Below are 13,194 nucleotides of genomic sequence, written 5' to 3'. Positions count from 1 at the left end.
ATGAACAGTAAAATGACAGCAAACTCACAGTTATTAACAACCACACCTAAAACAAAAACAAAATCAAACCAAACATCTAGAATGGGAACAGAACCACAGAAGTAGAGATCACATGGAAGGTTAGCAACAGGGGAGTGGAAGGGGGAGAGAGGGGGAGATGGTACAGAGAATAAGTAGCATAGATGGTAGGTAGAAAATAGGCAGGGGGAGGGTAAGAATAGTATAGGAAATATAGAAACCAAAGAATTTGCATATTTGACCTTGAACTAAAGGTGGGGAATGTGGGTGGGAGAACTGCAGGGCAGTGGGGAATACAGGGGGGGAAATGGGACAACTGTAATAGCATAATCAATAAAATGTACTTAAAAAAAGAATTAGGCAATAAATGCATAAATAAGTGAAGCAACAAATCAGTGTTTCTCCCTCTCTCTCCCTCTTTCAAAACATCAATAATTATTTTTTTTTAAAAACTCAAACCTGAGTTCAAGTACCTGCTTCTCACTAGCTTGGTGACTTTTCCTCTGCCTGCTTATCTTATTAAAGAGCTAATAGACTAGAAACAACCTATCTCAATATACAAAAAGTGACTTTTTTTATTTTTAAGTTACTGTAGCAGCTGATGAGGCTTACTTTTGTTCTCTTAGGAAGTAGTAGCATCTGTTGTTTTTTTCATTCATTATTGAGATTGAAATTATTTTAGAAGTTATGAGTTGTTTGTACTTATTAATGAGAAGGATCGGAGCTTTTAGCTTTTCCTAAGTTTCATCATTCAGAAATTCTTGGAATCATTGCTTTCAGAAAATGTTATCACTATTAATTTTTCTGTTCCTAGGAATATCGAGCCCCTGTTAGTATCTCTGATATCCTCAGTGTGTAAGTCAAAATTTTCCACTAGACTGTAAACTCTTCAGGACCCAAACCAGGTATCCCCATCTTTGTGTACTGCTCTGAGCCTGGAATAATTCTGTATTTACGGTAGATGTTCAGTTAATGTTGAATGAATGAGAGCATTAACTGTAAACATGATCCGTCCTGGAAAGAGGGTGTGATGCTCTAAGAAAGGCCTAGGGACCTGACAAGACTGTGATAGCCTCCCGCGTCATTAATTTTCTTGCCACCAAGAGCAAGCCACAACTTCCCTGACCCTCGGGTTAGAGTCATATTAAATTATCTCCAAGAGTTCTTCCACATTTGAAATTCTGTGACTTTAACTGAATCAGTTTCTTACAGAATGCACTGATGTTTTAAGGGACATGTTATGGCCTGAAGCTATATCCAAATCTGTGTGAAAATGAGCTAACTTAAAATCATCAGAGCATTTGAAATCAGAGCAAGGCTGTTGAATTCCCAAAAGAAGGATGGAAGTTTTCATTTATTTTCTTTTTTAATAATTTAAAACTTAATTAGACCTTGGTTAGGACCTGTATCAGATCTAATTAATGGAGCTTGGTCCACTAGTTGCAGAAGGTGACAATTCTGTATAATGTGCCTGAAATGAGCACAGCTATATATAAAGTATGGTGTGAGGAACCTCAAAAGGACATTCCCAACCATAAATACCTTCCCCACTTAGCTTTCTTGCTGCATAACAAGTTACTACAAATTTAGCAGCTTAAAACAACACCTGTTCATTATCTCCATTTCTATCCGTCATGAGTCTGGGCACAGCATAGCTGGGTTGTCTGCTCAGAGTTGTAACAAGGCTAAAATCAAGGGGGCAAAAGGGCTGCACTCTCATGTGAAGTTTAGGGTCCTCTTTTAAGGTCATATGGGTTCTGGCAGAATTCAGTTCCCTCCGGTTGTGGGACTGAGGGCCCCTTTCTCTTGCTGGCTGTGGGTGAGGAATCGCTCTCAGCTGGCCACCGTGGTTCTCTGCCACACGGCCTCTCCCAACATGGCCACTCAAGTCTTCAAAGCCATGAACCTTCAGAGGTGCGGAGTCTCTTTCCCCAGTGTGCTGAAATGGATTCCTGTGTCATATAATCACAACCATGTGTATAAATAACCTAAATCACAGGAGCAGTATCCCACGTAGCCAGGCCCTGCCCCCACGGAAGGGGAGGAGGTAACACAGCCTGTGTGTCCACCAAGATGGTGAGAACACTGGGGGCCACCCCAGCAGTAATTCCAGAAACTCCCCCCTGTAGATTTTCTTTGAGGACTTCCCAAGATATGGACATTTTAAGTGATTTAAGCCATGTTCTCTAAAAATAACAACATAGCAGTCATAAAATTTAAGCCTGGAATGGAGCTTAGAAATCATTTTATTCAAACCCTTACTGTGTTATTTTTAATCTCTTCATTACACATGAAGCAAATGACTTGCTCAAAGCACAGCTAATGGGATGCAAAACAGGAGAGTGAGGTTCACGACTCCCACACCACCGGTCTCTCTGATGCCCAGCACCCGCCGCCGCTGGAAGGACCAGAAAAGCATGTAGGGGACTCAAGGCTTGCGTGTGAAGGCAGGATACGGGGAGATTCGCCATGAGACTGGGAGAGCACCCGCAGAGAGCCACGGCAGGAAGGCGGTGGGGGGGTTGCCACACAGACGTGGGGAAGAGGTTGTGGGGGAGGAGCCCCATATTATAAATTCTCTTGAAGTTTGTAGGAAGCAAGCCCCTGTGCTTTGGTTCATCATTTCATTTTGTAAAAACATTTATATGTGAAGAGGAGTGTTGGCCAGGATTCCATTCATTTAAGACAAAGTCATCCATTTTAAAAGTAAAATTATTCATGATGTAGACAAGGAAGTGCAAATTCTGGAAGAAATATTTGCTTTATGAGGCACTTCCTCTGTAGAGACCTGGTTTCTTTCCCCCAACTTAAAGTCACTTAGCAATTCTAAAGATTGATTCTGACAACCACATTGGGATTTACTAAATCCCAATATATTGCTTATATTTTATAAGCAATCTAGGAGGGAGTGAGAGAGCTGCTTTAGGGACTCATGATCACCAGTGGGAGAGAGAGGATGGTGAGGGTTGGACAAACTGTCGAAACATCCAAATAAACAGGCAAGTACGGTCAAGGTCAGCCAATGTGGCATCCTACAGAGAAGAGGATCAGAAGGTAATCACACCAACTGGGGAAGTAGAGTGATTTAGTATTTATTGCAAGGGCTGCTGCTTTGGCGACTTCAGGGTTTACTATCCTTAGAAACTCCTGGAGCTTTCATAAGACAAATGTGAAGAGTACTTAGCCTTTCACGTAACTTCAGCAAGTCGAATTTAAACATGTCAGTTGCTCTTGCTTTAGCTATCAGAGATTCAGACTCTGTTGAAGTTAACAAGTGTAGACCACAAAAGAAGTAATTTTGTAAAAGGGGCAATAAATACACCTCCTCCTGAAGATGGAGGTTAAATTAGAAAATTGTGAAATAAATAGTGATACCTCTTGTTGCTGAAATACTATGCAGCTGTTAAAAAGGAACTGTTTATGAACCGGCATGTTGTGAAGTATAAATAAGTAAAGCAAAACTGCATATTTTGGCATACAGCATTTTTGTGAGAAGAGATGAAGAATAAATGTGTCACTGTACATCCACAAAATATTTCTGGGGGAACTAGGGATACTGGTCATCTGTGGACAGGTAGCTGACAACTGGGATGTAAGGTGGGGAGGGAGACTGGCACCCTTTTTTGTACCGTGTGAATTTTGAAACGGGTGAATATATTAAAAACGTTTCAAAATAACGTTTTTTAATTAAAAGAATGAAATTTTAAAGAGCCTAAGAGAGAAGCAAGTTAATGTGGTAAATTGGTCTCGGAATAAGACCTGGCTTTGTAATAAAGATTTCCATGCAGGGAGACTTGACCAGCCCTCTGCAGTATCTATTCTGATATGCTCATGCCCCTGTCCCACCCCACCCCCCACACACACACCTTCTGTTGTAGCTTTCCAGTCGGGCACGAGCACTCTCCCCCCCCCCCCCCCCGCGCCAACTGCTCTCAGCACTTTACTCAAGCGGGTTCCTCCATCCCCACCACACTTCACCCCCGACCACATACGCACAAATCTGGAGCAGTGTCTTTTACCCTATACAATCCAGATCCCAAATGTACCTTCTACCAAATGCAGGCTATTGCACTGTAGACTGAAGAAACCAGGACATCTGCCTCATTTAGCCCTTTCCAGGGCTAAAGCAGAAATGTCTCCTTTCATGTAACCTTGGCAGTCACAAGCCAGCTTTTGATCCCTCCACTGCAGCCCAGGGAGGCAGGAGTAATCACATGGCCCCACAGCCAGAGACTGCTAGCCTGACTCGGCTGTCACCTTTCCAAACACCTTTGCAGCCGGAGGAGCCAGGCAGCCCCTAACTAGGTCACGATGGGCATGGCTGTGTCTGTGCATCCAGGGCAGCTGTGGGGAGAAGCTCCCAGGGCCCCCTTTATTTCATATGCTTTTCACTGTGTTGCAGTTCAGTAAGCCTTTTAAGTTGTCCCTGTAATTTTCAGTAAGCTCCGGGGGGATGCTCGTGTCCTCAGTTGTATAGATCTGTGGTCACACTGTAATGCTGCCTCCTCACCGCCCCAGCTGTTCATCCCTCTGCACTAGCACCGAGTGTTTCCCGGTTTGGCTTCTCCTTCATCTGAGCTCTTTCTCTTGTTTAGGGTAATTAGAGTCATTGAGGAGAAGAATAGTATTGTCCGTGCAAGGGACCAAGTGGACCCAGTGTGTACAGGGAAAGATCATTGGGCTGGAGGTCAGGAGATGGAGATTCTAGACCCAGCTGCTACCAGCCAGCTTCACGACTCTAGGCAAGCGATTGAACGTCTCTGGGTTTCACGTGTCCTCTGAGGCCTCTCCCAGTTCTAAGATTCTCTGCTTCCATGTGGACATTTCAGCTCTTGTCACTTCCGAACTCTCCTTTCTTCTGTTTGGCTGTTGTGGTAAATAGGGAATTTTATGTAATATAGCTTCTGACATTGAAGTCACACAACTCAGCATGTGTCTTTCTACTGATGAATTGTCCAGTCCTGGACCATGCCAGAGAGTAGATTGGGGACCTGGCGGAACTCAGATTCTGCTTGGACTTGTCCAAAGGCCAGATGGCACTGCATTTTCAAGTGCCAGTTGGCCTGCTTCTTCGAATTCTTTCCTATCCCGGTCCAGTAGAAACTGCCCAGTCTCAAGTCCACCTATTATTCAGGCAGCTGGACCGGATTTGTACAAAAGGAATGCACGCTCCTTGGAAACCTGGGCCTTCTCCAGGGAGATGTGGCGCTCCACGTAGATGTCTTTCAGGACAGAAACTAGGATTTCAGCCACCCATCAGTTAGCATCATCAAATAGGGGAGGCCCAAATTTCAGTACAACTGGTCTTCCTGGGGAGGCCGATATCTGAAGGGAAGGAGGAGAGTTGTTCTGCTCGCTCTGACTTAATTAAGCACTTGGCTTGTAATCTGCTGTCACCCCACTCCCCCACCCCCCCACCCCCATCCCAGGCACTCCCAGCTTGACAGCTCACCAGCTAATTGAAACGCTTTTCTCCTCCGGTACTCTGATTCACGTCCTGGGGGACTGAGGACTTCGGACCGTGGAAGGGCACCCCCAGTAGGCTGTTTGCTGACTGGTAAAGTCCCAGTGATTTGAATTACAATGACTTAGCCAGTGAATCATTCCTCCTTTAGTAAAAATAGTGTGAGAGCCCTCCACATGAGATGGAAAGTCACCTGTAACTGTGCTGTCAAACGGTGGCATTTGTAATGAGGCGTTCCTGCAGGTTACTTCCAGAAGTCCCCATTCTACAACCACTTAATACTACTTTCTTGAGTTTTCACCAACAATTCTCAAGAGCTCTCACTGACATCTTTGGATATTGTTTTAGTTAATGGTTTGTTTAGAGGAAAGGGCCCATCTTCATGGAGAGAAGAACGGGCACTTGGAGTATCAAGAACTGGCAACAGGCCAGTTCTGCCCTGAGAGGGGGAAGAACTGGGAAAGAGGAAAAGAGGATAATGTGAAATGCAGAAGAAACAAATGGTTAACAGAAAGCATTGGTGGTTACCTGATGCACGAACGCAGAAGTCCTGATCTACTTCTCTGAACTGCTGTGTATTTCTGTAGCCACAAAGGGTACTGGGCGACCACAGCTTGGGAGCGTCCAGTTCCTTCTGATCTGATTCTGTTTTCACTGTGCAACCTTCTGAGGTGAACTGGGTTTCCTGAGTGTCTTTTCCAGCTGAGAAGTATAATAACCAGCTGTCACCATTTTAGTTCTCTAAATAGTTACTCTTTTCATTGTAAATTGGCCTTCTGATTTCTGTTCCTTCCCTGGACAGTTTAGTTACCAAGAATCAGCCCTCCCTGGGGTAGCTGAGAAAATCAAGTGTCTAGACCCATGAGGCTGAGTTTTAAACCCTGGAACTTCTACAAGCCGTGTGCATACCCAAGTCCCCTCTCAGCAGTTAACCACATCATATGAACATCCACCAAACAGTACTTTCTGCTTAATTCTTTTTTCCCAAGGGACATGGATTCCTCCTTCACTCTAACTCACCGCCGGGAGGAAGGGAAGTGTGAACAGTATCCCGAAGCTGCAGGCAAAGGAAACTGGCTCTTCCCATCCTCCAGGCAGCGTAATCCCCCTCAAACCAGAGGCTTTGAACACCAAGGCGTAGCCTAGTTTGTGGCCAGTATTACCTTCTCTCCACCCTTTGCCATACAAGATCCTCAGCTGTTTTTGTATACCTCCACCCCATCCCCACCCTCAGTTTCTAGAGAACACCAATAAACTGTTTTTGCACTACTAACCCATGTCAGCAGGTATCTTGTGGCATCCCCTCACTTGAATGAGAAAATTAAACCTAAAGAGATCAAGCGCTCTGCCAGGTTCGCACAGAATATTGGTGGCGGAGCCAGAACTGGAGCTCGGGTCTTGTGACTTCCAGCACGGCTTTCCCACTGCATCGCCTTGTCCTCCACGTTGTTCTGGTGTTTGTACCCTCCGGCCTTGGGGGACTGAATGTATGGAGGTGAGAGAGGTGACGTGAAAGATCCGATGTAGAAAAGAGAGACAAGAAAGAGCTGAAGTTATTTATAGGAATTCAGCAGCAGAGAAGGCACGCCGGCTCTAAGTTTACATTGCTCTGGATAAGTAGAAATTTCCTTCTCTTCTCTCTGAGTTTGCCTGACTTAATAATGTGTCTATAAGCAATAACATAATTTGTAATGGTATACATATAAAATTATAAATTTTACCATTTATAATTTTAAAATTTAATATGGTCTTCTTTCAGTGACCATATGTAAAACTGACAGATGTAGCTGGATGACAGTAAACAGGAGAAAAGGCGGTGGAAATTGCCTAGTCCTTCCTGGCTTATTTTTCCTGAGAACCCAATTCTCACATGATTGCTCACACTCACATGAGTGCTTAACAGTAAGTGTCAGAGAAAGAGAAAATGGCAAGAGAGAAGAGATTTTTTGCTGAGGACAGAAAAGACAGACAGAAAAGGCTGCATCCCGAACTAGTGGGATGGGGCCACTGCTTGTCTCAAGGGGCAAAGGACCCTTGAGAAAGGGCAGAGTGGCTGGTGGAAAACCTGTAGGGGGACGGGCAAGGAGCTCACCCCTGCAGGTGCGTGGCCGTCAGTCAGTAACTGAGGGGGAAGCCTTAGTGAACCAAGACGAGTCTCCATCTTCCCCACCTCCCATTCCTTCCGCCACATGGCTATTTCCTTTACTTTTTGTTATCATGTTCTTTCCAGGGAGTTATGGATTAAAAACTAAGTTACCACTTTCTTAAATATGACTTAAATATAGTTGAAAACTCTTTATTATGACTGAGTCCTTTTATCCCCCTCATTTAGAGAAAGCAAAATGCAAGTCCCTCTGCTGTACTAATTTAGCATCTTTCTTCTTTCAGTGACCATGCAGCAGGTGGCCAGGACGGTGGCTAAAGTGGAGCTTTCGGACCATGTGTGTGATGTGGTATTTGCGCTCTTTGACTGCGACGGTGAGTGCGGGCCCCAGAGCCAGGCGGGGACCTCTGCCTCGCCGCCCTGCAAGTGGACCTTGTTTACCAAGGAGGCTTGCAGACAGCTCCAGTGACGCAGCCCCTACCTCTGCAGCCCCCCCCCCCATCAGTAGCTCAGCCCTCGGCATCATGACACTGAGAAGTGTAACCCCTGCCTGAGTCGTGTTTGCCATTTCTTCCTGTAATTCCAGTTTGCCTGTAGGTCTGAATTAATTTATGACCATAAGGACTTTAAAAATGGAAACAATTCAGCTATAGTTGTGTTTTAAAGTTAAATAAAGAAACTCAGATATAAAAGCTTAAAAAAAAAAAAAAGGAAACAAAGATATCGGACCCAGCTTGCTGCTGAGTAGATGAGGAGCACTCGAGTGTTGGCGTGTCTCTAGGAAGAAGACACTGCTGCTCTGCACCCCCAGGGCCGTTGCAGGCGCTCACGCTCGGCCTTGGCACTTGGGCCTGCAGCGGGGTGTCATGCCTGTGAGCACTGCGCTACGCCTGCTAAGAGACCTTGGTTCTGTCTGGCATTATTTCCCAGCTATGTTAGCTGACCTCGTAATCATACTAATATTCACAATGGAGGCTCACACTTTTCTTAGTGCTTACTGTGCCAAGCTGCTCATTTCGTCCTCTGACATAGACTGGTTTTTAACCACATTTTACAGGTAAGGAAGCTGAGACTCAGAGATGGTAACTTTCCCAGGATCACAAAGGATCCTGTAGGATCACAGTAGCTGGTGGTAAACCAGGATTTGAGTCGAAGCTGTGCCTCCTCCCTCTGCTGTAGTGCCCGGCGCTGTCCTCACAGCCAGGGCTCACTGTTCATCTGCCCCCAGGAAGCGAGGCTCGCAGAATTCAAGAACCAGCTCAAAAGCTGCTGCTTATGTGAAACCTCCCGTTTTGGTCCCAGCAGAATGAATCACTCTGGTTTTTTTCATCCCTTAGCTTGGTCCACGTTACTACATGTTACACTCCACCTCTGTATGTGTGGCCTAACTTCCCTACCAAATTGTAAGCTTCTTAAGGATAATTACACATCCTGTTTACCGTTGGACACCCCTCCCCATAGGACCTTGATAGGACTTTGCACATGAGAGCTGTTCATTAACTTAAGTTATTAAGCTGAGCTTGAGTCATGTAAATCTGTCACCTGCACCCACAGCCAAGGTCCGTGAGGCAAAGAAAGTCCCAGGATTGTATATAAAATGAAGTTTAAGATGAAAAAATCTGAGGTCTCCTCCTCAGGACAAGAGGTAGCTCCTCTCTGTGGGCTGCTCTGCCCATCATGACATGGGGATACCACTAGTTATATGTCGCTTTTTAAATTAAAATTAGCTAAAATTAAATACACTTTAAAACTCAGTTCTTTGGTGTCTTTAGCCACGTTTTAAGTACTCAGTAGCCACACATGGCCAATGGCTACTACATTGCTTAGCACAGATTTTAAAAAAAAACAAAAAACATTTTCCTCATCAGAGAGATTTCTGAGGAAAACACTGCTGTAGAGAGACTCACTGTCCCCAGATTTTTTTTACTCTAATTACATTTAGATGGTTTGAGTGTTTTCAAAAAAACATTTATTTTTATCAGTCTGTGAAACAAATATGGGAATAAAGACCACCAGCCTCACAATTCCCCTGTTCTCCTAGGAGGGCCTGGGAAATTGTATTTGATTTTCCAGGCTTTTAGAAGCAGCTCTGTCAACCTCTGCTTGAGTCACCTTTAGAAAGTCATGTAACATCTCTGGGCCTTATTTTCTTAACCCATTGAAAACGGAAGTGAGTATTAAATTAAAAAGCCATCATTGTTACAAACTGGCAGTTACAGAACAGTCATGGGATGTAAAATACAACACAGGGAGTACAGTCAATAACATTGTGATAACTACGTGTGGCGCCAGGTGGGCGCTGGAATTATCAGGCTGATCACTTTGCAGATTATATACTTGTCTAACTACTATGCTGTACGCCCAAAACTAATATAAAATAATATTGAATATCAACTGCAATAGAAAAATTAAAAAGTAAAATAAAAAGTCATTTTTATTTCTACTCTTAGGTGACAATGTCAGAGGACAGAGAACTGTGACTTTCAAACAGGCTTCTCCACCGCAGAGTTGAGAGCAGGGCTCGCAGTTCACACAGACACACACAGGACACGCGGCCATGCCCGGGATCACTGGTAACAGAAGCCGGTGACCCAGGGGTCAGCTCTGGCCTTAGGGAAGCAGGAAACAAATCCCACTGTAGTTTGAATGAAATGACCTCAGATTTTCACCCTGGTTGGTGTGACTTGGTTAGAATATCATCTCGTACATCAAAAGGTCACTGGTTCAGTGCCAGTCAGGGCACATACCTAGGTTGCAGGTTCACTCCCTGATACAAAAAGGTCACAAATGGATGTTTCTCTCTTTCCTTCTTTCTCTCTAAAAGCAATGAAAAAAAATGTCCTCAGGTAAGGATAAAAATAATAATAAATCAGTTTTACTCTTGTAAAAAAAAGGACCTCAGATTTTTTCATCTTAAGCTTCTTTATACAAAATATTAAGAATCTTGTTTAGACTTTTTCGTCCTTTTAAGTACATTCTTAGTAAGCCATATTTTTGATTGCTTCAGCCAATCCAGGCTACTTTTAAACTTTTTATATTAAAGTGTAAGTACATTCAGAAAACTGTAAATATCGTAAGCGTACAGACTGATCACTTAGCAGCTGAGCATACCTGCGTAGCCACCATTATCCAGAAGCATCGCTTCACCGGGACTCGGAGGCCTTAGTGCTGCCTTCCAGTCACTGGCAGCCCCAGGGTACCTGCTCCCTTTCCTGGTTTGCACCTCAGGCTGGTTTACCCTTTTTGTTTGTTTAGTCTTGCTCCGGGGTTTCTCTGAGGCTGCAGTTCTCTCAGCCGGAAACATGGGCCAGTTTCAGGTTCCCAGGTGCTGTCTACGAAAGTAAACCACTTATTTATTCCCTCTTTCCACTCTCTTCCCAAACCAGCCAATAGGGGAGAGGTCTGGTTTCTGGTCTCCCGTTGCCTTACCACCACCAGTAACGGTTGCCATTTAGTCAGCAGGCATTAGTCACAGGCATCTAGTCAAAGGGTAACTGCCTCCTGCTATTATTTATTTTTGGAGTGAGGAGAAGGGAGAGAGAAAGAAAGGGAGAGAAACACCAATCTCTCTTGCCTCTTGCACACCCCCAACCTGGCACCTGGCCCACGACCCAGGCATGTGCCCTGAGTAGGAACTGAACTGGCAATACTAACTACTTGTACTTCTCCGTCAGCGGTGCTGCCCCCTGCCAACACCTTTATTGATGCTGCTGCCACTACCTGGAATGCCTTCTATCTCACTCCCCTTCACTGTTCATCCTGTTCTTCCTTTGGGATTCAACTTCAGAGTCGCCTCCAGAAAACCTTCCCTGCCCTGCTCCACCACCTCCGGCCTGGGGTAGAGATTCTTCCTCTGTGCCCCACGGCACTTTTCCTTCACCCCACTGGCATTACCGCACTGCCGAGGTCATGTGCTTGTCTCTCCTATAACCTGGAAGTATGTCAAGGGACAAAGTCTGATTTATCTCTATTCACAACACCTAGCACAGAACCTGACATATATTCTCTTTCAACTTTTGTCACACTACACTGTCACAGTTGTGCACAGTCAAACATAACAGAAGGAGCAAACCAGTTCATTTTAAGCCGAGAGAATTGAATTTGGCTGTGAGAGATCACTGGGCTTTACTACCCACATTGTGTGAAGAATGGAATTTTCTCAGTGTTTTTGTTCCAAGGCCTCCACTTACCCCGTTGTGTTTGCCTCTTCCCCTAGGCAACGGGGAGCTGAGCAATAAGGAATTTGTGTCCATCATGAAGCAACGGCTGATGAGAGGCCTGGAGAAGCCCAAAGACATGGGCTTCACCCGCCTCATGCAGGCCATGTGGAAGTGCGCACAGGAGACTGCCTGGGACTTCGCTTTGCCCAAACAGTGACCCAAAACAGCAAGAGGCGGCCACCTCCTCCGCCCCAAACCTGGCCCCGTGAGCAGAGCCTCGGTAGCCCCTCCGGCTACTGCTTCTGAAAGTAGTGTCCCCTCCTTTTGGGAATGACCTCGGGATTCAGCCAGTTTCCCCTCTCCGTGCTCCCTGCCCCAGTGTTCCTCTAGGCTCTGACTCCGCCGCGTGATTCTCCCCATCGGTTCCCAGAAACGTCAGTCCTACACACTCAGACTTTGGGCACCTTCAGCAGCACTGCCCATTCAAGTACCAGACGGAAGAAGCAGGGACATTCTCAGATACCTACCAACCCTGGGGAACATCCAGTTCTCGAGTCATTTTTGCTGTGGATTTATATTAATAAGAACATTCCTTGCTTTTTCTCCTGCTGGTGCTTTTAAGCTCTGAGTTGGGAAAACCTCTGGCAGGCGAAAGGAAGTCTGTGATGAATGATAATGAGAATGACGGGGCCACCCTGAGCTGGCAGGAAGCCTGAGCCGCAGGAAGGCCCTGTGTCCTTCCGCAGGGAGGCCCTGAGGCCTGCTCCAGGAGGTGATGTGCCCCTCGGGAATGAGGCAAGATTTGGAATGGACAGCAGCTGCTTACTGCTCTCCCCACTCCCTTCTTTGCCTCTCAAGCTCCCTAAGAAGACTCCACTCCAAGTTGTGCTTAGTGAGCAGCCCTGACTGAGTTCACATTCCCTGCCAGCGCCATTTCCCCTCCAGGAACGTGCCTCTAAAGCTGAGGCCTGGCCCGGACCTGTCTGCCCTCTGTATTAAACACTTGTAAAATATCACTTTAATTACAGCAGTTTCCAATAAACGCCCCCAAAGGCTGTCGTCTCCTTTATTTTAGGACCCTCTGGGGCCCTTTTCATTTCACTTCTCCACTGGGTTTGAGATCCTGCTAGGAGAAGACCTATTTCCTTTCTACCAGAGTCTGATTCTTCCTGTTGAAAGGCAACTTTAGGCACAAACGTGCCATGAGGTCATTTGGAGGTTAGTGGTGGTGTAGCAGCAAAAACTGGCACCAGGCGCTCAGCCGTCTCAGTGCTGGAGCTCTGGCTGAGAAAGGATTCAGAGCCAGGACTCAGACTGTATGTAAGAGAAAATTTACTCAGAAAGTCACAGATGTAGAAGAAATGATCCATAGAAGAAATGGGCTCAGGAAACAAGTTACAGGTGCAAAAAAACGGCCCTTGGAGTTTAGGAGAAAGAGAGAGGCAAGG

At 45.5% G+C, this 13,194-nt stretch overlaps 1 protein-coding gene across 1 annotated transcript in view; it reads left to right on the top strand.

Moving 5' to 3' along the window:
• MICU1 (mitochondrial calcium uptake 1) overlaps positions 1–12,805 on the top strand; it is a 236,970-nt gene extending 224,165 nt beyond the window's left edge. The window contains exons 11-12 of the mRNA XM_037130527.2: positions 7,871–7,960; positions 11,803–12,805. Of these exons, the coding sequence (XP_036986422.2) occupies positions 7,871–7,960; positions 11,803–11,963 (251 nt within the window). The 3' untranslated portion in view covers positions 11,964–12,805. The remainder of the gene's footprint in view (positions 1–7,870; positions 7,961–11,802) is intronic.
• The last annotated feature ends 389 nt before the right edge of the window (positions 12,806–13,194 follow it).

This window comes from Artibeus jamaicensis, unplaced genomic scaffold, assembly GCF_021234435.1.
Source record: "Artibeus jamaicensis isolate MK-2021 breed Jamaican fruit bat unplaced genomic scaffold, CSHL_Jam_final contig_332, whole genome shotgun sequence".
NCBI classification, from domain to species: Eukaryota; Metazoa; Chordata; class Mammalia; order Chiroptera; family Phyllostomidae; genus Artibeus; species Artibeus jamaicensis.
This window is presented reverse-complemented; position numbering and strand designations above follow the sequence as displayed.